The sequence below is a fragment of the Rhinocladiella mackenziei genome (assembly GCF_000835555.1).
Source record: "Rhinocladiella mackenziei CBS 650.93 unplaced genomic scaffold supercont1.3, whole genome shotgun sequence".
NCBI classification, from domain to species: Eukaryota; Fungi; Ascomycota; class Eurotiomycetes; order Chaetothyriales; family Herpotrichiellaceae; genus Rhinocladiella; species Rhinocladiella mackenziei.
Window position 1 is genome coordinate 1,422,333 of NW_013550602.1, and position 27,839 is coordinate 1,450,171.

Below are 27,839 nucleotides of genomic sequence, written 5' to 3' on the forward strand. Positions count from 1 at the left end.
ATTAAGCGATGTAGTGGTTCTGGGGGCAAAATGGGGGAAGGGAGACAATGGACTTGGTTTCTTATCCACACGAGGGCCCATATATCCAGTCGGTCCGCCGTAGTAGGGTGGGGGTAGATCGTCATGATGACTTGATGTGTGATGAGATATTCCACGTGGGGTGTTGATACCACGCTGGATGATTAGGCAGGGGGGACGAGTGGTCAGGTAATCAAGCCACCGAAAGTAATGAGAAGGATGATCCGGATCATGAGAAGAATCTGGAAGGAGAAAGACTTGCGAGACAGAGAGAGTGTGGGAGAAAAAGAGGTTGGGGGAGACATTCAGGCTCCAAGATAGTATGAGAATATGCTTGGAAGCTGGTGACATGAAGCTGTATAAATAAAAGTTATGCGTGGGATATGCCGACCTTGTACGTAGCAGGTAGGTCGAAGGAGTGATATCAAACCAGAATTGCTTATTGATAGTTTCAAAGATGAGAGATTGGGGGGCCGGCTGGGTGTGTGATAGGGGATGGGTCGTTGATGATACTGGCCTGGCCTGGTGTAACTCTGGGTCTGTTATTGAGCCCGAAGCAACTTGGGCAAACCCCAAATGAGTGTGACTTGGATAAGCAAAAGTAGCCAGTGATTTTATCACGTTGCCCCGACACTTTCTGAGATTGATTAGGGTGCTTCACGGGTGGTAATTGTGACAATGCTCGTTTTGTTTGCCTGGTGTAATGGCAGTCCATTCAATACCTACCATAGTTACCGATACTGTAAAGAAAATGTCGACGCTAGGAAAGTTCATTGCATCAAGTCTGTGGAAGCATGGTAGTGATATTTCCGTTGCTGCAACGAGAGGTTGTCGAAAGTTTGACAAGCTGAATGTACCAGCCTGAATGTACCTGGTACCTCCAATCCCAGGTAAACGAGTACTCCAATCCAGGTACCTGGGTACTTTGAATTCCAAGCTCAGTCAAAGAGTGTATAGAGTCCGGTATACAGCAATTGATGAGGCCGGCCACTCCTCAACTTTCTGCCTTTTTCTTTCCTCTTCCTTCCTGTCTTTGGGACTTTGAAAATCATCCAAGCCTTGTCCTAATCCGGTAGCTCATTTCTCTTATTTTCTTCTCTTCCGGCCACTCAACTGACCGACAAATCAAGCGCCCTTTTTTTGGGGGGGGCTTACCCGTATTATTTCTTCAAATCGGTTTCCGGCACCTTTGTCATCGCCATCGCCAACTCATCAAACATGTCAGTTGACAGTGCCAGTAATGCCAGAAGTAAGCCTGCAGCCCCGGTTTGGCTTTCTTGTTGCCTTCCCTTCTTTTTGGCCCAGTCCAAAAGCTCCCCCATCTCAGCCCCCATCTCTCCGGCAGCCAGGGGCCTCCCGCGTCGAATCTTTCTTTATTAGCCCGGGGGGCGCAGTGATGCGTGATGGCCCAGCCGGTTGAAACGCTGTCAATCGGTCATCTGATTGCTTGGTTGTACCAATTGTTGATCAAACTTCTCGCCCAAATCCAGGCGCCAACCGAGTCAGCAACCAAGGGTCCCGACCACTGCCAGACTCTCCTCCAACACCATCAATATCACTCGTCTCTCCTATTTCCAGCTCGGCTCAATCATATCCTCGAGTATGCCGCTTCTTCAATACATACCAAGGTGATTACCCTCTGTCTTTTACACCCCAATTTTCTCATTGGTCTCTCCCTTGCCGTAATTCCCCCAATAGCCTAATATCAACTCCCCTAAACGAGGGTCTCAGCCTGACGCAACTTGTTTCCTAAAGACTGGCGACGACTGGCCCTCTCGTACATGCACTCCCGGCGATATCACGCTTTCAATTATTTTCACGTGATAGCTAATGATTCACCGCGTTGTGGTAGGTTGTCGTGCTGGGTCACAATGCCCCTATCGACATGTTCAGCCCAACAGGCAGAAACAAGGCCATCAGCAGACTGAAGATGTGACCGGATCGGCAGAACGGCGCACTCTCTCTCATAGTCCGAGTCAGAAACCCATATCACAACCGCAACAGACCAGTCCACGGGAATTTCAAATTGGTCAAGTGATTAGGAGATTTGCTCCTGTTCGCAAAGAGATCGACGATGCCACTGTTTTGTCCTTTACCCTCAATCCATCAGATCCGGACTTTCCCTTTGAGCTGGAAGGACTTCTGTGTACCTTGAAGGTACCACAGTCCTATCCTCAAAATGGTCGCCCCAGGATCCGAGTCACTAACGCCGAAATGGCCCGAGGTTACCAGATCAATATCGAGAAAGGGTTTGACAGCCTGGTCGAGCAGTCACCCCGCAAAGCCTTGTTGGCCTTGTTGAATGATCTGGATAAGAATCTAGAGAAATTCCTGACCTTGGAAAAGGCCCGGACCGTCAAAATTATTGCAAATGCCGAGAAAGGAGTGAAGGAGGCCGAGCCAGCGACGAAAGAGGGTCCCATTTCTGCACCCGAGCCCATTATACCGATTCCTTTACAACCGTCATGGACGCCTCATCAGAGAGCGGACGCTTTGGCTAAGCGACAAGCTGATATTCGACAACTCACAGCCCGCATGGGTCGAGCATCGAATTTTTCTAGTGGCGCCGATGGGATCACCTTCAATGTACCTGTGAAGATCGCCCAACCTGACAGACTTCCTCTCCCTCTACAATCACTCAAGGACGTCGTTTTGAAGGTGCCAAATCTGTACAATCTGGAACCTTGCACGGTCCAACTGCAGGGAATGAGTGGCTCAGAGGTGGAAAATGTTCAACGTGCTTTTGAATGGCACGTTCGGGAGCACCCTGAAATGACACTTATGGCACATGTCAATTTCCTGGCTCAGAACATTCACTCTATGACCTCTAAAATGGTGGGAAAAGCTGCTCCACAGCCAGAATTGATAGAGGCCCAGCACGATGTCTCCGAAGAGAGCATGGCTGCTACGAAGGGCGACCTGGTTGAATCTGAAGAGAGAAAAATACTGGACGAAGAACATCCACATGTCAAAGTCATCCCTCGTCCTCCAGAATGGGGCCATCATGATTCTGACTCGGAGTACGGGTCTGATTCCGAATATGACTCGGACGGGCAGACCCATTCCGAGGACGACGAGGAGGAAGACGGGGCTGACCAAGGCGGCGCCGCTCTTCCCGCCTCATCAACTTCGTCTGCGAATGGCATACTCCTGTCCTTCCCCAACCTGGAACTTCACAACATCGAACTCTTAACCCTGACGACCTTGTCAGTCTCAGTCCGATGCCTGCGCTGTAAGTCTCCCTTGGACGTCTCCAACATCAGACCGAGCAATGCGTCGTCATCCAACCCCGGAATCGCCTCTAGCATCCGCACGGAATCGTGCCCCAAATGCACAACCCCATTCACCATATCATTCGTCTCAAGCCCCTTACACACTAACACCATCCGTGCTGGCACTCTCGACATCACAGGTTGTACCATCACAGACCTGCTCCCCAGCGTCTTCCAGCCAACCTGCTCATCTTGCTCGAATACCTTCCCAAGCCCACCCGGCATGATCTCCGTACGCGGCGACAGTTCCATCCAAGTCTGCCGCTCATGTCACGCAAAGATGACCTTCGCCATCCCTGAGGTGAAATTCCTCCGTCTCTCCCACGCCGTCGCGCCTCTTCCTCTACGGCGTCCGAAGAAGGATACCCTCGGCATCTCCGCGGGTACGCCGCTGCCCCTGAACGGCACCTGCCCCCACTACCGGCACAGCTACCGCTGGTTTCGCTTCGGGTGCTGCGGCCGTGTGCACGCGTGCGACCGATGCCACGACGCCGCCGAGGCCCACGTCAACGAGCGCGCCGACCGCATGATATGCGGCTGGTGCAGCCGAGAACAACGATTTAGGCCCCAGGACTGCGCGCTTTGCGGTAAGCGCCTAGTCAGGAGAAGGAAGGCGACTGGGGGATTCTGGGAAGGTGGCAAGGGTACGCGCGACAAGGGCTTGATGAGCCGCAAGGAGAAGCGGAAGTATAAACGGTCCAGCGGTGGGAATGTTATTGGTGGTAGTGCTACAGGGAAGAAAGGGTAGACGGGAGGAAGTAGGGGACCGCTTGTTGTCAAGCCGAAGTTCGTTGTTGCCGAGAGGAGCTTGTCTTCGAGCTCCCTATATCTTTCTTGCCTAGGGCTACTACCATGAATTGCTGATTGAGACCTACAATAGCTTCCTTGTTCTACACAGGGACTAGTTAAATACCCTAAAATTCCGAGACGGGCCGATATGTCCTCATATGCAGCTGCGCGGCCCCCAGTTTTCAAACACCCGATCCAGCAAAAATTCGGCGCAAAGGGTGTATCTATGTGCTGGCTGAATCTTCCACATGCCCTGCGCATCATTCCAGACTTGCTTTCATTTCTTACTGTCCTTTCTCATCTTCATTCTCCCTCGACGTACCTAGATCCGATAATAGGCCGGACTGCTTGCTTCGTTACCTGATTGTGCGGCATATTCTTTTGGGCTCTTGTTGTTCTTCTTTCGCTCTCTGAGCCGTGTTCTCCAGTTTCTCGATCAACTCAGGTGTGACTTCCAATTTATCATGTGCCCTTTGGTAGTAATATTTCAAAAGGACAGCTGTGCTCTCACTCGTTAGTCGACCAACTATATCAATCTTGCGGCGCGCCCATATTTTAGCCGGACCAGTAAATATGGCCACTGCACGGGGGAGATATTCTTACTTCCCGGCTCCACATCTGTTTTCTCGGGTGCGGATAAGTCATTCTGTCTCTGGAGATTGGAGACTCGATGGTCAGGCAGCGACATATAGTTATTGATATCGTGCTGTGGGGTGGGGTGGTTTCCAACCCTTTGCTGCCCTCGGCAAAGACGGAAACGGCGATGTATCAACTTTGAATCGATTGCAGTGGACCCTTCCATGTCAAATACCGCTTTTTGATTCAGTTCTAGAGCCTCGGTAAAATGAAGACCCCAGACTGTGCATCCCGGTGCCAACTCGCGGATCGAGTGCAATTGGAATCTAGCTAAACATATTAGCGATACTCGTCGTATATGGGCTAAGGGATGCAGAAGACTCTGGGAATGGAGCATCACGATGGTCACGAACATCTCCACCAGTCGATGTAGAAGTATTCTTCCTTGAAGGAGGGCGGAAGCTTGAGTAGCTGACGATATACTACCTCTTTTCATTGGACCATGTCCGTTGGAGTATTCTGTTTCTGAATCTTCGATATTGTAGAATCGACCACCTGGCGAGGAAAAGGTTTAGTACACGAAAAGAGAGAATAATTTTGATAGGCCTGTCTGTGAAAATGATCCACTGCCTGTCGGGCAGAGAGCGTGATTCGGTAGAGCTGGAATAACAAAGATCAAGGCAGAAGGAACAAAAAGGGCATTGCCGCAGCCCTTGTGGCAGTGGGCATTTTCGCACCCGAGGTTTCAGACAAACAAAGAAAAGATGGTCGTAGTGTGACTGAAAGATTTAGTGCAAATAGCAGCTCGATATCTTTTGTTTCATCAATATCATAAAACATTTCTCGTTCTGCGGTGAAGCGTGCTTGGGAAGTGGCCGGGATATTTGAGAACAGAGAGGATTGATCTCAATGCCGGCAAGTTGTCCGCAAGCTCTTAACTGAATTTGCACGTGGGCAAATTTTCGTTTACATGCCTTCATTTGCTTGACTCGAGTCAGTTAGACGAATTGAAGACGAATATTTTGTGTCGTCGACTTTGTTCCCACCGTGGCAGATCAGCTTAAGCCATCTGGTGGCAGCAAGATGTCAGAGTATCTCATGGTGGAATCGTAACGTTATCAAGACAATGCTAGCCCTATCTTGGTCGATCTCTGGTAATTACCAGCCTCGCCATCTCACCCAGACATCAACAATTTTGTCAGGAGAACTGGTGCTAGAATCAACAATCAGATACCAGCCGAACATTGAGAGCGTAATACAAGCGTGGTTTGGCCAGACGCGCAGCTTTTGTCCATAGTGGAGAGGAAGCTGGCGCTTTTCCGAATTCTTTTCGAAAGAGAGAATTCCATGCTCTTGACTTATGCGATTGACAATGATTCTATCCTGCTGGGTGGTCTTGTAAAGTTCGGGCATGTTCCAAGGGCTGACAACTCCCCATCCCGGATAGTCCTTGCAAGGCTCTCGAGCAAGAGCAAGGCCACCAGCAGAGATGAGAGCTTCGGGCCGATCTGTGCGGGTTGGGTATAAAGAACATACTTCGGCAAGCACAGACACGGAAATGGTGTCATGCGGATCTGACGTGAAATGACGACTACTGGCTGCCACTTGTTGCATATCCATGATAGGATAGACACCAGCATGGATTTCCAGTTCGAGGTTAGATTTTGTCAGCTCTAGCGTGTTTTGGAGAGCATGGGCCGAAGAGGTAGAACTCGGGTGTGAAGGAAGAATATTTTGTAGGGAAAGCGCCGTGGGAGATGCACCGACGGAGACGATGAGTGGTGCTTGACGATCCATCTTGAAGTGTTGAGAAGCATGCCGGCAGACGTCAATCTCTAGCTTCAGCATGTCCATAGCCTGGTCCGGTGATGAACCACCGTAACTGAGACTGTTGTGCGAGTAAAACCCGAGCATATGGAGATCACCTCGAGACTCTCCCTTGCTTACTTCGTGGAGCAGGTTCAGCATTTCCGTGGAATTCGGATTTAGCCCTGCTCTATGATACCCTGAGTCGGTCTTGACGAATACCGAAGCCGGGAAACCTGCCTGTGCTTTGAATTCCTTTACTGGCTCTAATTGATCTGGATGATCCATCATTACGGTGATCGAACCGTCACCCAATTGACGCGCCACGGCAGCCAGTCGTTTGACGTGGGAGGGACCCAGCGGAACACCGTACAGCACATTGATCTTTGCACCTCGTTGCTTGTAATCCAAGAGGAGAGGTGCCAGATGTTCAGTTTCAAGGACGGTTGAAGCGACCAGTCTCACGTCCTTGCAATCGGGGCCCACTTGCAGTCTGGTGATTTCTGAGGTTTTGTGAGTCTTGACATGAGCTCGGAAACTAACACCAAATTGCTGGATAGCATCGAGCATGGCTCGACAATTTTCTTTTACCTTGGCCACGTCTATCACTGCCGCTGGAACCGGAGCATCGCGAAGGGATTGGTTCTGATATGACTGTACCAAAGTATTCTTGGGTGGGAGGGGGTAGTCTGCCAACGTCATGGTGGTGTTCGAGATGAGTATATATCAGAGTGCGTGAGTCCCATTCGATGAGGTTATGATTGAAATTTGAGTAGGAACTCGCAGTGGGTCACTGAAATTCCATGGACGCGGTGGCGGACTCCGAAGTTGATATCGACGTCGCAAATCCCGTCACGTGATTGGTCATGTGATCTTCACGATCCCCTCGCCATCGTGACTTGATGTGGGTTTTCTTCCTCTTGCCGATTCCTCTGTCTCCATCAGTCAGAGAGTGAGAATCGTGAACAGCCCCGAATAGATGGAACTGGGGGCTAAATGAATCGGAGTTGCATGAATCAATTTCAATGATAATCTTTGATGGGGCGAGATCGGAACCTTCGGCTTGGAAGGATGCCTAAATCCAGGCCAGGGGGGAACTTTGCTGGATGCCAAATGGTGGATGGTTTACTTATGGAATAGACAGGCGGAAAGTTCCGTGGTCAGAGCGTGCTCCCTTTTCCTAGAGCTCGTGGTCGAGATACATACATTCTAGTAGTTGAGTGATAAGTCCTCTGGACAGCATACTGAAGGTACATCAGTCCATAACCATCTTGCAGTGGACTTTCCATGTAGTAATCAACCATTCTTTTTACTCCATCATACCGGAGTCTTGACACTTGACACCCCCGGAGGTACGGGAGTTGCCTAGGACTCTGTTGACTTAGCTACCGTCGGGGATATTCCCAACCTATCGCTGGTGCCCGCTGGCATGCAGGTCTGGTTTCACCATGCACCACCTGGGCTCCATGGCCAATCCATTTTGGCTCTTCAACTCTAACTTACTCGAGCCCTTTTTGCTTCCCATAGCATCCCCTGGAAGTTGAAGCCAGTGCAGCAGTCCCTACGCCGAAGGCTGAAACGAGACAACCATGTCCACCGCCCCATGGCATCAAAATTTCATCAGGCGAGAACCCTGGCCATGGTAGATGGGGATCTGCATATGCTTGCTTACCGTCCCCCTTGTGCTACTCTACACGGAGCAATTCGAGCACGCCGTACCTTGTGGCTCGTCCCCTTCCTTCGCCCAACCATACCTGCATTGACACATACATGATCACCGAACTGGAGCACGAGCATTGCATTGATCTGGGTCCCTTTTATCCTTCCGGGCTTTCGTGAGCCAGCTCCTCACTTTCTTCTACCTTTCCTGTCTTCCCGCCTGTTATTTCTCTGTCCATGTTTTTCGTGGCCGGTCCAATTTCGACCTCGAACTCCTAACCTCTTCGCAGGAGCATACGCCACCATCAGCTGTAGCCCGTCCTCGCACATATCTCATCGTCTGCCTTCGCTTCACTGAGATTTCAACTACCTAATACAACCTCTGACACCCTGAGCCAAACATCGTCACACCCAATTTTGTTCCACTCCTTATTCCACCGTATCCTTCACCGATCCGGTTGCCAGGGGGAAAGACCTCTCACCGCATATACATGATACAGGATGGGCAGGGAGATATGTGTATATCAAATATGAATAGAGGGTCGACAGTTTATATGGTGTCGGAACAATAGCCACCGATCTCCTTGATTGACATCCGTGTCGATCCCGTTGAAGGTTTCTTGGACGCGGGCCTCTGGACGTCGCCCAGCATGTCTATCGACCAAGGTGACAATGGCAGACAGACTCTTGTGCGTCCACCCTCCCATCCGGTACCTCAGCTACAGAAACCCTTTGAAGAGTCCATGATGGAATCAATCAGCGATCAAGGGGACCAAGATGTGCCCATGGATGCTATGGCTCGAAGGACCATGCTGCTTGAGGCGCCAACCTATCAACGGGTGATAGCAGGGAGATGGAAGCAGAAACCCGGTGAAATATACCACCCCTTGTGGAAGCTCGTGGCCCAAATGTCGTTTGGGGTGCATCTGTTGGCGGAAAATATGGCCATATCGGAAGAGGAGGTCATGAGGATATTGCAGTCTCACGTCGATGACATTGATGGCTTTTTGGAACGTACCACGGAGGATTTCGACCTGGCGCAAAGCGACATCCACGAAAGAATCCGTTGTCTGAAACTCCCACTCGCACATGGAGATGTGTTTGACCGGATGCTGGAGGATCGCACATTTCGAGCCTCTATTCTCGATGGAAATGAAAGGATCGATCATGTCATTACTCGAACCAAGAGGGCCGCCAAGGATGCTCTCAAAGACGTTCAGAAGGGCTTTGATGCGACCAGCGTCTTGGAGAAATACCTGTCCAAGCTCAATTCCAAATGGAAGAGGGAGTCGCCTGAGCATGAGGCCGTGCTTGTCGCAATGCTGGGAAACGTGGAAGGTTGGCGTCGTGCCTTTTTGGAACTGCATCTACAAGGAAACAAGCTTTCAGGATCTTTGAAGAAGCTCGCAGAAGTGGTGGCCGAGATGCAAAGGAGGGCTGCTGCTGTGAGCAGAAATGTCGTGGTCAGCTCAGTCCATCATACCGCCCCTGTTCTCTCTCTCCCCTCTAACGCTCGTCAGGCTAGAGCTCAGAAACCGAAACACATCAGTTCGCAAAAGACGAATGGTGCATCGTCCCATTCCGACTCCATTGCGGACCAAAAGCCCCTGCCGACTGAACCGGGTCGACAACACTCAGCAAGGAACTCCTCTCGCAGCACGCAACTAACGAGCTTCTCCAGCCGCCCGAACAGTGGCCAGAAGTCGTCAAGTCAAGGATTGACTTCGCAATCACCATCCGCCGGCCATCAATCACCGCGATCCCCCGGGTCTAAAAGAAATGCCCAAGCGGAGAGGGTTGAAAGCGCCCTGTCGCCCGAAGCAAAGGCGCTGGACGTATCTCGTGCGGAGCAGGCCACTGAACGGATGCAAAGCCTTGGTGGACTTCTCATCCAGTTTGACAACGATCACCCTATCGAGCTTCCTGCGGACGTTCCCGAGGGCGCTCTTCGGCAAGCGCCTGTTTCGGTAAAAAATCGACTGAGCATGACCTTGGGGCTGAAATCTAAGGATAACTCGGATCACCGAATTTCAAGCATCTATTATCCACGAGCTCTAAGTGATCTCTTGAAAACCCCACCAATATCTCATTTGTTACCCACGCCACAGTCTGCCAAACCCAAGGGCACGCCCGTCCATGCTCTCACTGGCTTTACCTCCCGTGAGCAAAGTCCTGCCATTGGAGTGATTGACCCCGATAGCAAGAAAGAAGTCAACTCGAACAAAGTGGCTTCTGCCGTCGGGAAGTCGGCTCGCGCTTCGATTGCGGAAACATCGGCCGGAACACGTCCTTCATCGGTTCTCAACTCAGCATTTACTTCACATCCTGCTGTTATGGCAATGGCTTCGCCTCCGGCAGAACTTCCTGTCACCGCTGGACCAGAGGAGCGACCACCTTCCTCCCAGTCCAGAAAAGACTCGAAGCCTTCCAGTCTGGGAGAGCCGGGGCCTGCGTTACCAGAAGACATGGCCACGAGATCGGCGTCCATTTCTGGACCACAGATGCTGGTTGATACGTCCATTGTTACGGTGGCGGTCACTCCTGCCTCCGCCGAGAAGGAGACATTTGCAACTGCAGAGCAAAAGGCTGAACACACCGGACTTGTCGAAAAGGCCGAAGAGACTAAAAACGCCGAGGCAGTCAAGGAGGAAGTTGTCGCAATAGCTCTCCAATCCCAAGACACCATGAAAGACGGCGATGAAGTTAAGCCGAAAACCGACGAGAAAGAAGCAGAGAAAGAAATCCATGAACACACCCCTCCTCCTCCAAAGGCAGACGTTGATAAACCAGAGACACAATTTCTGGCTGAATTGGAAGCGATTGTCCCCGAACCACCCGTCCCGATATCACAGCAAGATTTTGGTCCTGTGGAATTAGAAGCTCCGCATCAAACATTCAAACTACCACCCAGACCGATTGCAGTTTCAACGAACCCCGACAAAGAAGTCCCTCGTGCCAGTATCCAACAGTTGGATGACTTTTTCAAATTACCGACTGAACTCACCATCAAACCTGGAATGAAGCCCAAGGATTTTGGAGACTCGACATCACCAGAGCCAATTCGCCCCCTGAAGTTAAAGCTTGCAAAGAAAGATGGGAAAATCGTGCCTGTACAAGTCAGTGGCCCAGGAGGTTCCCAAAAAGTCGGAAGTCCAGGGTCTAAACTCCGAATGGATGTCGTCGCAGACATCATCGAGACTATGTCTCACACCCCGCCTGGTTCACCGATTCATGCCAGGTCTGCCTCGTCCGCTTCCTCCAATTCGGCGCAACGATGGTCGCACCGATCATCTAGGTCCCTAGGACCACCTGATCAAGCACCGGCGCCTCCTGGCCCTGGAGGGAGACCAATGGTGAATCCAGACTTTGCAGCGGCCGGGCAATTCGAAGGTGAACGTAAGCAAAAAAAGAGCAGCAGTAGAAGCAAGAGCGGGTGGAAGAGTTTTTTCAGCGGGAGCACAAACGCAACTCGAAGCTCAGGCACGTCGATTACTACCAACCCCACAACCGAGGCCACAGCCAGTACCACTCGGCCGAATTCAGAAGCCGCAACCAGTAAAAACATGATGACAACATCGGGCAAGGAGGTGCTTTGGTTCAAAGGCGATACGAAGAAGACTCTTGGCGTTTCCTCTGCGTAAAAGTGATTTGATGTGATGCCTGGATTGCCGATTGTTGTGGTAAATTTCTCAGAGAACCGTCAGCAGCATGTAAGCTGGCGGTACGGAATATGATAATTTGGGGGGGAGGAGTGGTAGCTTTCTCAGTAAAACTTAGCCACCGTTTTGTTTAGGGGTCCTAGTACATGGCAAAATCTCGCATTCTTAAAAGTCAGATCCAGACCAGTGCAGCCATGTAAAAATGGAAAAGAAATACACCCCTTGGAGATCAGGTTGGCAACACCCGGTCAGAGAAAGGCATGACAGGGTAGATTTGGAAAAGCTTGGGAGAGGGAGCGTGGAAGCTCATCGCCAGTCAGAAGAGGGCGATGAATCACGAGATTCAGGGTTGGTCGTCTTAGATTGCCGTGAACTTTTTTGCTTGGAGAGTGCTTGACAAGCTCGATGATGCTGTGGAAGAGAGGTGGCATCACTATGTGCTCGGATCAATTGCTGCTAGGTGCCCTCAACTCAGCATTTTTGGCGGTACGGGCCAGTCAAAGCACGACAAACAGGGGGACACCGCCTAGTTAGCCAGAGCATGTTAGCCAAAGTGGGGGGAAGGGAGTCGATGTTGGGCGGACTGCTGTGGGTGGCATCCAGAGTGCGGTTCGACCAGACTGCGCTTTTGCGTTCTACCGTAAGTCGACCACCTCCACAGACCCAAGTGTGTGTGCCAGGTTGCTCGAGCCATCCTCGTCCTTTAACTTGGACCTCATCTCCATTCTCAGCCTGTTCTTCCTCGAACTCCTCGACTAACCCCCGAGCCCTTGGTCGATCACATCTTCTCGTCACTCCACCACCGATTAAGATTGATGTTCTCTCTTCCTGCCTCCAAATCCCCTCGTCGCCACACGGATCAATTGTGACCGCCGACGGCCTTCCACCGACCACATCATCCAGTCGACAAGGCGCAATGCCTCACCAGCTGCGCATTGTTAAACCGGTATACAACTAAGGCCTCTTCGAACGCGCGTATAATTTTTGAACAAACACTTCACGAGAGCCTTGCTTCACGACATTGCACTTTGACGAACCAGAAGCTGGCCAGGTGCGCGTTCGAGCATGCTCATTAAGAATCTTGCGCAAGACGCGATTTCTATAACGAGTCCCAGAGGATCATGAGCTGAGGCATTTGGGAGGAAGGACGAATCGCTAAGCAGCTTAGGACCAGAACCGTGGAGAAGAGAAGGTACGCAGAGCCCCAATTTATGCCGTCCAGACAGCGAAGTTTTGTTATCGGGTCGTCACTCGGAGTTCATCTGGTGAATTTATCAATTGATATTGGATTTCCCGGATCTCCAACTTCAAAATCAATCGATACGGAGCGTTTGATCCTCCACCCACACGGTCCAAGCCCAGATCAAGTGGCCCATAAGGCATCTCTGCGGTCCATGTGAGACCGTCATTGCCCCATTGCTGACTTGAGATCATCAGATCCCGTTGTACCCCACTTACCTCTCCGACTCTTATACACATGTTCAATAATTCGAACGACGACGTTGCGCCATTTGGCAAAAGACCGTCACCGCCAGGTCCGATCCCACTCAAAGCTATGGCTATTTTCGGCACCAACCCGGCCATGAACTCTGCAATGCGCCACCCGCCCACTCAGCAACTAGGAAACAATGCTGATATTGCTCCTTGGGAGAGTCGATCCCCGAATGGCAATGAAATAGCGCCTTGGGAACGAGGTCCCCAAGCGCAGATGGCAGGCACACGCCCATTGAATCAGTCGTACTTTGCTGATTCGGTTGGCCGGGATACACAGAGTTCGTCCATGCGTCCAGATACGGCCAGAACGAATATATCAGACGCCGGCGATTTTGATGCCGATGCCCGACGGCCGTCCATTACCAGCGCCACCACTGTGAGCAGTACGGGCTCAATAAGTAGTGCCACAAATGGACGGTTTCACAAGAGTCTGAAGGGATTCTTTGGCGAAGATCCCACGGATTCTCGAAAAGGATCGACCGCCAATCTGCCAGAACAGTTACCGCAAAGCAATTCCTCAGACAAACCATCGCACCGGAGCAATTCTGTACATACCCAGGCCACTGTGGACGACCGACCCAAGACTCCGGCACCACTTCCTTCCAGTGACGTTACGCCTTGGGCCTACCAGAACTTTGAAGACGTCTCCAATTTCGGATCGGCACCAATACGGCAGGAGCAGCAGAATGACGCTTTATTTCCTGGTTCCATCCCTCCAGTGCCTTCTCATCGCCGCGGTCTGATTCATCGCCATACGAGGAGCAAGGAGGATCCTCCAAAGGGTCAGCAAGCTCCAACATCTGTCCCAAAGAGACCCTCGACCAGCCGAGAATCGTCCACGAGTAATTTGGCTTATTTCCGCAGCACCCCTCAGAACAATACACCAATGAGCTCATCGACGACACTCACGCGTAATGCGAGTCCATCTCCGGCATCTCGTAAAGAAGCATCTTCGCAACCAGAAAAGAGATCATTATTTTCGAAACTGAAACCACGACACAAAGAGAAACAAGCACCCCAGCCCGAGCCGATCAGAACAAATGTCGAGCCGGTACGACCACCAGAAGAACAGAAAAAGACTAGAACTCCGTCGACACGGACCAACACTTCGGACCTTTCGGACAACAAACGAGATCGAGAAACCAGTGTCGCTTCGGCCGACAGCGCATCGACAATCAAAGCTTCTGATCCGTCACCCAAGATCGACCGTACATACACAGGTGGATCAAAGGGCAGTAGATTTACTCGTCATGGAAGACATCGTGGTCCGAGTCTTCAGGGTGAATCTTCGGAGAAGAATCGGTTGCCGAATCAGCAAGCACCCATGCAGGCAGGAATATTCAGCCTTGATACCAATTTTGACGACATGTCCGGCATCATCTCACAGCCTCAGGTGCCCAAAACTCCCGGGGAAGCTGGAATTTGGATCGGCAAGGCTTCTGCGACGCCAGCATCAGAACTGTCGGCGCCGGCTTGGGACGCACCAGACAGTTGGGCTGTCAAAGGCCAAGAAGATGAAGTTCTCGACCGCTTACCGGAGGCCAACGACGATGGTCTCCCGGCCATCCAAGAGGAAGATCGCCTCTCGTATTTTATGCGTGTTTTCAGAACGGACGGCACCTTCGCGACCCTGTCCATGTCTATCAACGCGACGGTGGGCGAGGTGTTGCAATCACTGGCAAAGAAATCTGTCCTGCACGATTCCATCGACAATTACCTGCTGCTCATGCGTAAACATCAACTATCGAGGCAGCTCGGGCCAGGAGAACGGCCCGTGGCAATGCAAAAGAAGCTTTTGCAACTCGCTGGTTATACCGAGCGGGACCGAATTGAAGATGTGGGCCGAGAAGACAACAGCTACCTCATTCGTTTCACTTTCAGTCACGAGAAACAAACCGGATATGGGAGCGGCCTTGACAACGATCCCGCATTCAACAAAATGCAAAAGTTCAGCCATGTTGACTTGTCCGGAAAATCATTGGTGACAATCCCGATCATCCTCTACACCAAAGCTTCCGAAATCATCTCCATCAATTTGTCCCGGAATCTTTCTCTGAAAGTACCGAGGGATTTCATCACCGCCTGCATCAATCTTCGCGAGATCAAGTTCACTGGCAATGAAGCCTGGAGACTACCACCGAGCCTAGCTTGGGCAAGTCGCTTAACTGTCCTCGATGTGTCAAACAACCGACTTGAGCAGCTCGACCATGCCGAGCTCCATCGATTGATGGGTCTTGTAAGTTTGAAGCTTGCGAACAACAAATTATCTCAGCTTCCACCCAATTTCTCCTTCTTCCGCCAACTTCGCAGTCTCAACTTATCGTCCAACAATTTCACGACATTCCCAGAACACATTTGCAGTCTGAAGGCGCTGGTGGATCTCGACATCAGCTTCAACAAGTTATCGTCGTTACCCAAGATCTCGCAACTGACCACCCTGGAACGACTATGGGTGACCAACAATGATTTGAAGGGCTCTTTCAATGAGAGATTCGCCAGCTTGACCAACCTGAAAGAGATAGATGTCCGGTTCAATGGCATAACCAACATCGACAACGTGACCAATCTTCCGAATTTGGAGCAACTACTGGTTGGGCATAACAACATCACCACGTTCAAAGGATCTTTTGCGAAGCTCCGTGTTCTCGTCATGGACCATTGCCCCGTCACTTCTTTCGAGCTCGACCAGCCTGTCACAACGCTGACAAACCTTAATATAGCTTCGGCGAAACTCGTCGAGTTTAAGGAGACAATGTTTGACTTCATGCCTAACTTGCAGAAACTGAACCTCGACAAAAATCATCTCTCCAACATGTCCCCTCAAATTGGGCGATTGTCTAAATTGGAGTTCCTGAGCATGGCGAAGAACCCGCTGAACATTGTTCCGCCATCAATCGGGAATCTCATCGAGCTCAAATTCCTGAATCTGAGAGAATGTAACGTGAAAAGTCTCCCGCCGGAAATCTGGTATTGCAGGAAACTAGAGACCCTCAATGTTTCCTCGAATGTTTTGGAGACCTTTCCTAAGCAGAACGCCGCTCCACCCCCTAATGAGCCCAAAGATTACACGCCAGCTACCACACCAGGCTTGTCAACTTCCCCCAGCTTCGAAGAGCTTGGGAAACTTGAGGATTTTGCCGCACGTCGACCTAGTCAGGCCTCTGCCGGGATGATGAGCATTGGAAGCTCCCCAGGCAGCGGACGGAAAAATTCTGTCGCCTCGATCTCGGCCCACAGGAAGACTTCGGTAATATCAAGAACAAACACAGAATACTCCATGACCACCGCCACCCGGAAGGACTCCAATATGTCGCAATCAAGGCTCCAGACTACATTTGCTGGCTCACTCCGGTATTTGTATTTAGCTGACAACCGCCTCGAAGATGACGTGTTCCGCGAGTTGGCCCTTCTACCCGAACTTCGAGTCCTCAACTTGTCCTACAACGAACTCGACGATTTTCCGCAAGGAGTCCTGCGCCGTTGGCCTCAGCTAAGTGAGCTCTATCTGTCCGGGAATGAATTGACATCCTTGCCTTCCGACGATCTCGAAGAGAGCAGTAATTTGAGGGTGTTGCATCTGAATGCAAATCGCTTCCAGGTGTTACCTGCTGAACTCTGCAATGTGCATAAATTGTCCACGTTGGATGTTGGAAGTAATTCCTTGAAATACAACGTCTCAAACTGGCCTTATGACTGGAACTGGAATCGCAACACGAACCTGAAATTCCTCAATTTTTCTGCCAACAAACGCTTGGAGATCAAACCTGCTGCCCACCAAACCCCGTCGCAATTCAGTTCGATGGGCCGCGATGACATGACCGATCTCACGAGTTTCAACACCCTGAAGCACCTCCGAGTTCTAGGTCTCATGGATGTAACACTGTTGACGAACACAATTCCCGATGACAACGAAGACCGTCGAGTTCGAACCTCTGCGTCGCTGGTCGGGTCGTTGATGTACGGAATGGCGGATACGTTGGGTAAGAACGAACATCTGTCAACTCTAGATCTTCTCAAACCCAATTTCCGAGGCCAGGATGGAGAAATTCTCATTGGCATGTTTGACGGTCAGACGATGTCGAGTGGAGGTTCACGGGTTGCAAAGTATTTGCACGAAAACTTTCCCGCGGTATTCTACGAGGAGCTCAAAAAGGCCGACAACGCGAAAGAAAATGCGGTCGATGCTTTAAGAAGAACGTTCCTGGCCATCAACAAGGACATGGCCAATTTCGCCAGCAGCAACTTCGATGCCAAAGAATACCGGTTGGTTAATGGTCACCGAGGCTCGACTGTTGCCAACATCCTCGGTCCTGATGATTTGAGCTCTGGTGGCGTAGCCACAGTCCTGTACATCAACGGCCAGGAACTGTATGTCGCCAACGTTGGTGATATTGAGGCGATTCTCATTCAATCGAATGGCCAACATCGCCAATTGACGAGAAAGCACGATCCAGCGGAGCCAGCGGAACGTGAGCGCATCCGAGAGGCAGGAGGATATGTGTCAAGACAAGGCAAACTCAATGAAACTCTCGAAGTGAGTCGGGCTTTTGGCTACTACAGTCACATGCCATCGGTCATCGCCGCACCACACACCTTCAACTGCCAAGTCAGTGAATCCGATGAACTTATTGTCTTGGGTACTAAGGAGTTTTGGGATCATGTCACGGTCGATTTAGCAGTTGATGCCGCTCGAGCCGAAAAGAACGATCTCATGCTCGCGGCGCAGAAGCTGAGGGATCTCGCAATGGCGTTCGGGGCCCGAGATAAGATTATGGTGATGGTCCTGGGAATCTCCGATCTAAGAAAGAGAGGAAATCATCGCTTCCGGGGCACGAGCCTCTCGATGGCTAAAGAATTAGGCCTTGACGAAGGAGCCATATTTCCGAGTTCGAGAAAGACTCGGCGAAAAGGCGAAACTCTGGTTGGTGATTCTCGACTTGCCAGACTGGAAGAGCCAGATCCTCCTGTCGGCGACGTGGCCATTTGTTTCACTGATATCAAAAATTCAACCGCTCTGTGGGAGATTCTCCCCGTTCCGATGAGATCGGCCATAATGATGCACAATGAGCTCATGCGAAGACAGCTCCGAATCATCGGTGGGTACGAGGTGAAGACAGAAGGGGATGCTTTCATGGTGTCCTTCCCGACGGTCACATCAGCGTTGCTTTGGTGTTTCAGCTGCCAAAGTCATCTCCTAGAGTTGCCCTGGCCCACCGAAGTTCTGGAGACGGTCCATTGTCAAGAGAAGGTGGACTCGGATCAGAATACCATCTATCGTGGTCTCTCGGTCAGAATGGGCCTTCACTGGGGTCGACCCGTGTGCGAACAAGATCCCATTACCCGACGAATGGATTACTTTGGTCCCATGGTCAATAAAGCGGCCCGAGTGTGTGCCGTGGCAGATGGTGGACAAATCAGCGTCAGCAGTGACTTTATCGCGGAGGTTCAAAGAACCCTGGAGAGCTATGCAGATGATGATCGACGAGATTCGGTCGGATCGGAAGAGACGGTGAATGACGATCCACTGTCTGTGCAAATCCGCCGCGAACTTCGCCAGCTAAGTAGCCAGGGATTCGAGGTCAAAGATCTTGGAGAGAAGAAGTTGAAAGGTCTTGAAAACCCCGAATATCTCTATTTGATGTATCCACATTCACTGGCCGGTCGCCTATCTGTTCCTCCTAGAGCCGAGAACAAAATCCAACTTGGAGGTGACGCTCCCGCCAGCGGTGATGATAAAGGTCAACCCGGCAGCCTAGGCACAGACAGCCAGCTGAAAGACCTACGCCTCGATGAAGTTTGGAAACTTTGGGATATTGCCCTGAGATTGGAGATGTTGTGCAGTTGTCTGGAAGCCCCAGAGCGAGCAGCCGGATTACACAAGCCCGAACTTAGTTTACTCACAAGGATGAAAGAGCGGGGAGGGGTACAGACAGATGGATTCATGATGAACTTGTTGGAGCACCAAGTGACCAGGGTCGAGGTAAGCAACATGACGGGATTCGTGTGAGAGATCAGTCTAACGTGATTACTTTGGTTCAGGCATGCGTAACAACACTGCAGCTTCGCCACATGTTTCAGCCTTTCCAGAAAGGCGTCAGCTTCTTTGACCAGGCCAAACCTATTGGCGACATCTTGTCCGAGCTCTCAGGTCTCCTTACCGAGGCAAATCAATTCAGGGATCAGATTGATACACCAGAAACGGAGGAAGAGACAGACTCGGAATAAAGTTGCTCAGGAGTTCCATTCATCTTGTCAATGAGACTTCTGCGCGATCAACATTTTGTTTCAATATATCAGACTCAACCCGTCTTTGCCAAATACGGCGGGCAGATTACCACCAAAAAAGTTCCGGCCTACCTCTCCTCGTCTAAGAGAGGGAATGTTTGCGGTTGCATTGGTTTTTATGAATGAAGGGTTTTACGAATAGGATTATTGTGCTTATCTATCAGGAATCATGTGGAATTGAACTGGCGTTTGATGAACTGCGCACAACGACCAGGGGGTTTTGAAAGGGAATACAAAGGGATGCCGTCATGACGAATCGAATATTGCGCAAGCGTTAGTTTGTGGTTCACTTCCTTTTCGAGGCTTTTATATATCATCTTCGGGATGGAGAGGTTCAACAGGGATCAACTGCAAATATGGTATGGCTGCGACAGAATGTGTTTTGGTGATCGAGCGCAAGGCTGAGAAGCCAGAGGGGGAGCGGGAGTCTTTGTTTACGGGTTGAGACCACAACAGCATCCAATACAGGGGCTTTGTCTACTTTACGGTACTTTGCATATAGTGATACTACGGAAAGATCAGCAATGTCAGCGACATATATTGACTCCCCTACCCACCTGGGAACTTGGGTAATTACCTCGGATGCCTACTCCATATTGGGTACGAATTCGGTTTCAACCTTTTTATTTTCCCAAACTCACGCGTCGGCTATAAGCCGAAAACCCCAGAACAACGCCCAGGCACAGAGATGACAACAGAGCAACTGGTCAGTGTGCGCCTAACCATTTCGTCAAGTGAGGATGATGCCCTTCAATCATCGTTTCGCCGAGCAATACTCCGGCACATGCCACGATCAAGATGACAATCGACTTGGAAGGCCGAAGCTATGCCACCGCTCATCTAGAGTGTCGGTCCTCGAGTATACGAGTGAATACTTAGATCCCTCAAAATACATTCAAATGTTTGATCGGCTGGGTTTCCATTCTTGAAGACAAGACCGAAGCTGTTGTATGACACGGCTTTGATATTTGCTTATACCAACCGCACAACCTGGGGAAGTCATTCGTCTCGTTTGCCATTTTGCAATCCTGACTACCATAAAAGGCGGTCCATCATCTCAACTTTCTCGCCTCAATCCTCTGGATCCGTCCATCACAAACAGTTACACATCTCGATGAAGACTTATCACTTCGACAGCAAACCCTTAGCCCACCCCGATGCCATAATCACAGGATCTCATTACCGTTTCACACTCCTTACCGACCGATTAATCCGCTACGAATGGTCTTATGATGGAAAATTCGAAGATCGGGCATCAACCTTCGCGATCAATCGGGAGTTCCCCGTCCCGAAATTCCAGAAGATCGAACGCCCCGACGAACTCGAGATCATCACAGACCATTTCCATCTGAGCTACGACAAGGAACGATTCAGCCCCAATGGACTGATGTGTAGCTTCTCCGCGAAGATCACTCAGTGGGGAGCCCAGTGGCGGTACGATGACCCGCTGAATGCTTCGAGATCTCAGAATCTCGGCGGAACAGCTAGAACCTTGGACGGGTGTGATGGACGCTGTGATATGGGGGATGGCGTGTTGTCTCGGTTCGGATATGCGGCTATCGATGATGGCGAAACCATGCTGTTTGACGGCAAGGGCTTCGTAGCTGGACGATTGCCTGGAGATCGCATTGATGGGTACCTATTTTGTCATGGCCACGATTATAAAGGGGCAATAAGAGATTTCTACGCGGTGAGCGGCAAACAGCCTATATTGCCCCGGTGGGCGTTAGGAAATTGGTGGAGTCGCTACTACAAATATCATCAGGATGAGTATCTCGGGTTGATGGACGAATTCAAGAAGAGGGAGATCCCGCTGTCCGTTGCAGTGATTGATATGGATTGGCATCTGGTGGATGATGATCGGGTTCCTCATGCCGGCTGGACGGGATATACTTGGGACAGCAAGTTGTTTCCAGACCCGACCACTTTTGGTCGAGACTTGCACAGTCGGAATCTCAAGATTGCATTGAATGATCACCCGCATTCGGGGATACATTCGCATGAGGATGCATATGAGGAGATGGCTAAATTCTTGGGCCACGACACCTCGAGGAAGAATCCTATCCGGTTCGACCCGACATCCCCTAAATTCATGGAAGCATATCTGGGCATCCTCCATCGGAATATTGAAAAGGTCGCCTGTGATTTCTGGTGGATTGACTGGCAACAAGGTTCACATACCAAGGTACCTGGAATCGACCCTCTCTGGCTCCTCAACCATTTTCATTTTCTCGACAATGCTCTCGACGGCAAACGCCCCCTCATCTTCTCACGATATGCCGGGCCAGGGAGCCATCGTTATCCGGTCGGATTCTCGGGGGACACAGTGACGACATGGGCGTCGCTGGAATTCCAACCCGAGTTTACAGCCACGGCGTCCAATATCGGCTATGGCTGGTGGAGTCATGATGTAGGCGGACACATGCTAGGAACCCGCGACGACGAGCTGGTGACGCGATGGGTGCAATTTGGTGTCTTCAGCCCCGTGATGCGCTTACACTCTTCCAAGTCGCGCTGGACATCCAAGGAGCCCTGGCTATATCGCACGGAGAGCGAGTTGATCATCCAAAATTTCATGCGTCTCCGTCACCGAATGATCCCATATCTCTATACGTGCAACGTCCTTGCGTCCACCGAGGATGAACCCCTCATCCAGCCTATGTACTGGTGCTTCCAAGATCGGGATGAGGCATACCAAGTCCCCAATCAATATTTTTTTGGCTCGGAGTTGATTGTCGCCCCGATCGTGAAGCCAAGGGACAAGAGAACGAATCTGGGCTGTGTCAAGACCTGGCTACCGCCTAAGTATCGCCATGTCGATGTTTTCACAGGCACCGTCTACGACGGAAACAGGGAATTGAATATGTATCGACCTCTTCATGAGATTCCCGTGTTGGCACATGAAGGCAGCATCATCCCGCTCGACGCGGACCCGACGCCCCAAAATGGTGGCTTGAATCCAACGCACTTTGAAGTCCTCGTTGTCGTCGGCCGTAATGGACGGAGCCGTGTTCTAGAAGATCCCGCCGATGACTCTGACCCCGTCAAGAAAGAATCCCCTTCGTCCGGCGAACGTGGCAGTTTGATCCGATATGACCAGGCTCAAGGCGTCTTAACGGCCCACGTCACAGGCAGGACCTGGACTTTCCGCTTCCTCGCCATCACCGAAGTCCCGAAGGACCTCAAAATCGTCGTTGACGGCAAGGATTGCACTCAAGATGCCAAAGTCTCGATCGAAAGTTTTCCGTCCACCCCGTCGATGTTGGCCCATGTCCCTGCTCCGGAAAAGGAGGAGGAGGAGGGAGAGAAGAAGAGGAGGAAGAAATACACTATTCACATCTCGCTAGGCCGGGACCCGCAATTGAGCGTGCTCGATCATAAAGCGCGGATTGAGCGGTTGCTACTTGACTATCAGACTGAGTTTGAGATTAAGGATCGGATCTGGAGTATTGTGACGGATCGCGACAGTGCGATTAATGTCAAGATTGGGAAGTTGATGAGTTTGAGTGTGGATGAGACGTTGACAGAGCCCGTGGCGGAATTGATTTTGAGTGACGTCCGGGGAATGCATTTGTGATCCCAAAAGAAGGGAGTTTTGGAGTGGGGAGCTTTGATGGTGAGGAAGAGCACGCATTAGAAATAGAAGAGCATCTGATCCAACGGAGCACTTTAATTGAATTTCTCTTTGCTAGACCGCTATGGGTCCTAATAAACCCGGTGTCAAAAATGAACGTCCTCCTTCAGGAGCTTTTTATTTGGCCTGGCAACTCGTGATCCACCACAGCTCGACTCAACAACAGAAGGAAGATCCGGCACGCTGAAGAGCGACATTCTCGTCCCTTGAACATTGGTGTTGCCTTCCCATTCTCGGCTTCTCAACTCACAATTTACTCTCTCCTCGCATGAAAGGAAAGACCTTCTCATGCAACCACTGGCCAATTATGCGATTACAATCCTCCGGTCTCTCCCACAGCGCCCAATGGTTCGCACTGACTTCGCGTCTGGTCAGCTTGGGGATCTTCTCTGCCATCTTCTCCGCCATAAACGCCGGCAGAGCCTGGTCTTTAGTCGCGAGCACGAACAGCACTTCTTGCTGCAGCGTCAAGTCCCTTGCGGCCTGGGCTGCGGATTTACGACCCGAGTCAAAGAAATCACGCCACTCGTTCATGTAGTTGTCCTCGCGGACGCGGTACCAGTTGAGCGGGCCGTTGATGCCATTCCTCGCGAATTCGTCGACGTAGAAATCCATTTCTTCGTCGGTGAGAAGCCTGTTCTTGCCTACGCGCGCCTGCTTGGCCAGGTCGATGCCGACGTTGGCGTTGAAGGCGACTTCGCCCTCCGGTGTGCGCCCGCCAAACAGATTGTTCAACCACCGGCGGATCTCGGCCTTGGATTGCACGTTCTTTTCGATCTCCCCGGAAGCGAACTGCATTTGATACGTGAAGTTGGGAAGGCGCTTTTCCGCTTGGACTCCTAGCGGTTCGTACTTTGGGCTGGGTAGGAAGTAGGGTGTGCAGATGCTGAAGACTGCAGTGATCAGGCGCGGGTAGTATTGGGCCACGCGGTAGACGATGGCGCCGCCCCAGTCGTGCCCGCCGAGGATGATGCGCGACAGGCCCTTTTGGCGGCATAGCTCAGCGATGTCATCGGAAGCGCGTTTGTATGTGTAGTCTTGCAGTGTGTAGCGGGGGAAGTCGGTGCGGCCGTAGCCCATACAATCTGGGGCGACCACGTCGAGGCCCAGGTCTGTCAGGAAGGGGATTTGGAACCGCCATCCCATGCTGAGGTCTGGGAAGCCGTGGATCAGGAAGATGGTTCCCCTTTTCGGCACTTTGGGAGAGGCCGGGCTGAAGAGGTAGCCATAGGTGTAGCCGTTGAGTTTGGCAGAGTGAAAAGAGATCCGTGGATCGTTATTAACTTTGATTTTGTCGACAGGCATGATGTCAATTGTTTCTCTTGCCTTGAGAGCGAAAGGTATAAATCTATAAGCTCCCCCTTTTCAAGTCGAATTCTTGAGGCCGTTTATGTAGACCTCTCAACTCTTCTCTGGATTCTCTGCGTCCTCTTGCCCTGTCCTCTTTCTTGGAGGAGGTTTGTCGCCTTAGTCCCAATTTCGGAACTTTCCTCGGTTCAAACCCAGGACAGGAAACCTCCAAATCAAATGGGCTGAAACTGTTGTTGCTCGTGCAAGATTCTACGATGTTATTGTGTCTTCAGGTAACACAGCAGAGAGGAAGTGATGAGGAATTTTTTTTTTTTTCCCCCTAGATTGACAGATTGTTTTCGGCGTCGGTGATGGTAGATTGGATCAGTATTGTAGGCCGAGGTTGATGCTCGCGAAAGATTCCATGACACAATGCCGGGCCATCACGATACGAAATACGAAATGATTACCATATGCAGTAGTGATCTCGTGGGAAACCTGTACTTCATATCGTAAATTGAAGGAATCACTGAGAAGACCCAATACGTTTGTCTTTGACCCCAGTTTACTTTTTCCTAAGACGATACATGGACCTATATAGGTATGTGTAACCTACGTCGTACACGTTTTCCTTTTCTAGCGTGTCAAGTCGACCATTCAAACATGTTTATCAAGAGGCGACTCATGGCCCTTTCATGCTTCGAATGTTGGTGACCACCCAGCAAATCCGTCGTGGTGCATTTTCCTGCATTTTCTTCGCGGAAGATCAGCAATTAACATTGCAAATTCCAATCTTCCTTGAATATCTCAGCCCCTTTTTCCCCGATCATAAAGACCGGTCCCTGGACGTTGACATCAGGCAATCGCGGGACGATGCTGACATCACATACTCTGAGGCCCTGAATTCCATACACTCGCAAGCGTGCATCGACGACACCACCGTCTCTCTCTGGAAGCATTTGACATGTTCCGCTCGCGTGCCAGTTGGGGATGGTGTTGGCAATCACGTATTGAAAGATCGTGTCATCGTCCGCGTCCGCGGGAACATCATCGAAGCCTGGGCACACTTCCCCATGGTTAGGACCTATGGTGTACTGTGACAGAGCCGGGTGCGCGAGAAGTTTCCTCAGATCTTTGAAAGCGTTAACGGCGATGACGCGATCGGTGGGGTCAGAATAATAGTTGGGGTTAATGTTCGGCGCGTCGGACATGGATTTGGATTTCAAGGTGACATTCCCTCGGCTGAGGGCGACGAGGGAAGATGCTGTGAGAGAGATATAGGACAGATTGGATTGAGGAACATAATAGGCTTGTTCAGAGCTTGAGCCTACGCCGCCTGAAAAGGTCAATCCACCCGGGTAGTATTGAGATTCGTATAGAAACTCCACGTGTGACTGATTGACTAGTCCTGCCTCGATGATGGCACGGGCACCTATAGAGTCTAGTGTAGCATTGGATAATTGCTGGAAAGCATTGGTGATCCCAGAGGGTTCGGTGTATGGGCCGGTAAGGTGGTCGAAGTATTGCTCCTGAGCTGCGGCGAGTGACGATTCGGTGGCGCCCATGGAGCTGGTGGACGCCCCTGGGTCAGCCAAGGCCATGATGCTGAAGACGGAATGATCGTTGAGGTTGTTCCAAGGTCAGTTCTCGTTCGGTTCAAATGTTCGACTTCCACTTACTGTTGACCAACGTTCTCGTTGATGTGGACCGCGGCGATTCCATTTCGACTTAACTCTCCCTCTGGTCCAATTCCCTGAGGCATCGTTAGCAAATATGCAGGGTCCTAGCTTTGTCTCAATGTGCATTTACCGATATCATAAGAAGTTGAGGGGTATTGAATGCTCCCATAGAGAGGATGACTTCCTTCGTGGCGTTCGCCGTGTGAACCAATGCGGTAGGCTGATCCGTGAAGGAGATGCCTGTGGCCCTGGTGCTTCCATTGGCGCCTTGTTCAAACTGGATCGAGTTGACCGTGGCATAATGAAGGACATCAAGATTCGTGCGATTCCGGGCTTGTTGGTAAAAGCTGTCGTAACTGGAGCTACGCCTGAATTGGGGGTCGAGGCATCCCGTCCCTTGCTTGACGCCAGTGTTATTGCCGTTGTTTAGTTCATCTACTATGGGAACATTGATGGCTTCGCATGCTTCAATGAAACCGATGTTTGATGCAGGTACTTCACCCTGAAACCCAATCTGCAGGGGGCCATTAGAGTAAGCACGAGGATCCCAAGTTTGATACCGGTGGTCGAAGCTGTCATTCAGATTTGGTGGGTTGAAATGAGTATGCTACCACGATTAGATCTGGCGTGGAGGTCCTTCTGATGACTGAGATACTAACCCTGACGCTGAAGGGGTACAAATCATCCCAGCCCCAGCCGGGATTACCCAAATCAACCCAACGATCGAACACGCTGGCACTGCCTCTTCCATAGAACAGACCGTTGGTTACTGAACTCCCACCAAGACCCCGGCCACCTCAACCATGGTCAGCCAACTGAGAGCGGTTGGAAAGAAGCGTAATAAGCTTACGATGGTAGTTAAGGATTCGATCGTTCAGGTGTTCTTGCGGCAGTGTATAGTAATTGTAGTCAATCGCAGTGCCTCAAGCAGTATTAGGATGACCTCCTTCGTCGTATCAAGAGAAGTGGCGGTATACCAGAAAGATATTGATTCCCTCCAGCATACTGATATGCCGCAACAACCGTGGGTTCGGGGCCTGCTTCGAGCACAAGGACTCTCTGGTTTGGGCATTCCGACAGTCGATTTGCGAGGACTAGGCCCGCTGTACCACCTATTCGGAGTCAGTCAACTCAATGGTATGATGCCCAAGTTGAATAGAGCGTTACCTCCAGCAATGATGAAGTCATATTTGTCTTGGATGACCCGTCTTTTGATGCTTTTGATGGGACTAGCCCCAGCCACGCTCATAAGAGCAGCAACAACAAAGCTGGCGAGATACATCGTCGTTTCGGTGGGAAATATCTGCAATTGAATTTGGACAAGAAGAATTGCCCAGCTTCAAACGATCGAGCAGAAGCATCATGGTTTATGTCAATATTCATACGTCGTCTTCGAGCAGTGATGCTTGCTTTCGTGGCTCAGTCTCGGCGAAGCTCACATTCAGCACCATCTTGAGCCGCCATCATCTCGGACAGTCTCACACTGGAGTCCGAGTCAATCCTGCCCAGCTGAACCTTGGGTTTCACCAAAGTATTCGACTTAGACGGGGTAATTGCATCATAACGTGCGGGGAATACCCTTCGACTCTATACGAGGAGACCTCAGCCTCATAGTGGAGCTTACCTTGTGAAGATCTTTGTCGCATTTGAACACGTGAAGGTTCAGGTGAGCTCGATT

At 50.9% G+C, this 27,839-nt stretch overlaps 7 protein-coding genes across 7 annotated transcripts; 4 read left to right on the plus strand and 3 right to left on the minus strand.

Moving 5' to 3' along the window:
* Positions 1-1,848: 1,848 nt before the first annotated feature.
* On the plus strand, positions 1,849-4,038 carry Z518_04040 (uncharacterized protein; the record flags this gene model as incomplete). The annotated part of the gene is made up of 1 exon (XM_013417748.1): positions 1,849-4,038. The coding sequence occupies one exon, from the start codon at positions 1,849-1,851 to the stop codon at positions 4,036-4,038; it is 2,190 nt and encodes a 729-aa protein (XP_013273202.1).
* A 1,775-nt stretch (positions 4,039-5,813) lies between these two features.
* On the minus strand, positions 5,814-7,163 carry Z518_04041 (uncharacterized protein; the record flags this gene model as incomplete). Its single annotated transcript, XM_013417749.1, has 1 exon — positions 5,814-7,163. The coding sequence occupies one exon, from the start codon at positions 7,161-7,163 to the stop codon at positions 5,814-5,816; it is 1,350 nt and encodes a 449-aa protein (XP_013273203.1).
* A 1,607-nt stretch (positions 7,164-8,770) lies between these two features.
* Z518_04042 (uncharacterized protein) lies at positions 8,771-11,761 on the plus strand (the record flags this gene model as incomplete). The annotated part of the gene is made up of 1 exon (XM_013417750.1): positions 8,771-11,761. The coding sequence occupies one exon, from the start codon at positions 8,771-8,773 to the stop codon at positions 11,759-11,761; it is 2,991 nt and encodes a 996-aa protein (XP_013273204.1).
* Positions 11,762-13,334: 1,573 nt separating this feature from the next.
* On the plus strand, positions 13,335-19,498 carry Z518_04043 (uncharacterized protein; the record flags this gene model as incomplete). The annotated part of the gene is made up of 2 exons (XM_013417751.1): positions 13,335-19,253; positions 19,313-19,498. The coding sequence occupies 2 exons, from the start codon at positions 13,335-13,337 to the stop codon at positions 19,496-19,498; spliced, it is 6,105 nt and encodes a 2,034-aa protein (XP_013273205.1).
* A 1,174-nt stretch (positions 19,499-20,672) lies between these two features.
* Positions 20,673-23,135, plus strand: Z518_04044 (uncharacterized protein; the record flags this gene model as incomplete). Its single annotated transcript, XM_013417752.1, has 1 exon — positions 20,673-23,135. One exon carries the CDS (start codon positions 20,673-20,675, stop codon positions 23,133-23,135), a length of 2,463 nt encoding a protein of 820 aa, XP_013273206.1.
* Positions 23,136-23,438: 303 nt separating this feature from the next.
* Z518_04045 (uncharacterized protein) lies at positions 23,439-24,497 on the minus strand (the record flags this gene model as incomplete). The annotated part of the gene is made up of 1 exon (XM_013417753.1): positions 23,439-24,497. The coding sequence occupies one exon, from the start codon at positions 24,495-24,497 to the stop codon at positions 23,439-23,441; it is 1,059 nt and encodes a 352-aa protein (XP_013273207.1).
* Positions 24,498-25,255: 758 nt separating this feature from the next.
* Z518_04046 (uncharacterized protein) lies at positions 25,256-27,443 on the minus strand (the record flags this gene model as incomplete). Its single annotated transcript, XM_013417754.1, has 7 exons — positions 25,256-26,087; positions 26,162-26,235; positions 26,292-26,768; positions 26,821-26,957; positions 27,012-27,083; positions 27,139-27,273; positions 27,329-27,443. The coding sequence occupies 7 exons, from the start codon at positions 27,441-27,443 to the stop codon at positions 25,256-25,258; spliced, it is 1,842 nt and encodes a 613-aa protein (XP_013273208.1).
* Between the last annotated feature and the right edge of the window lie 396 nt (positions 27,444-27,839).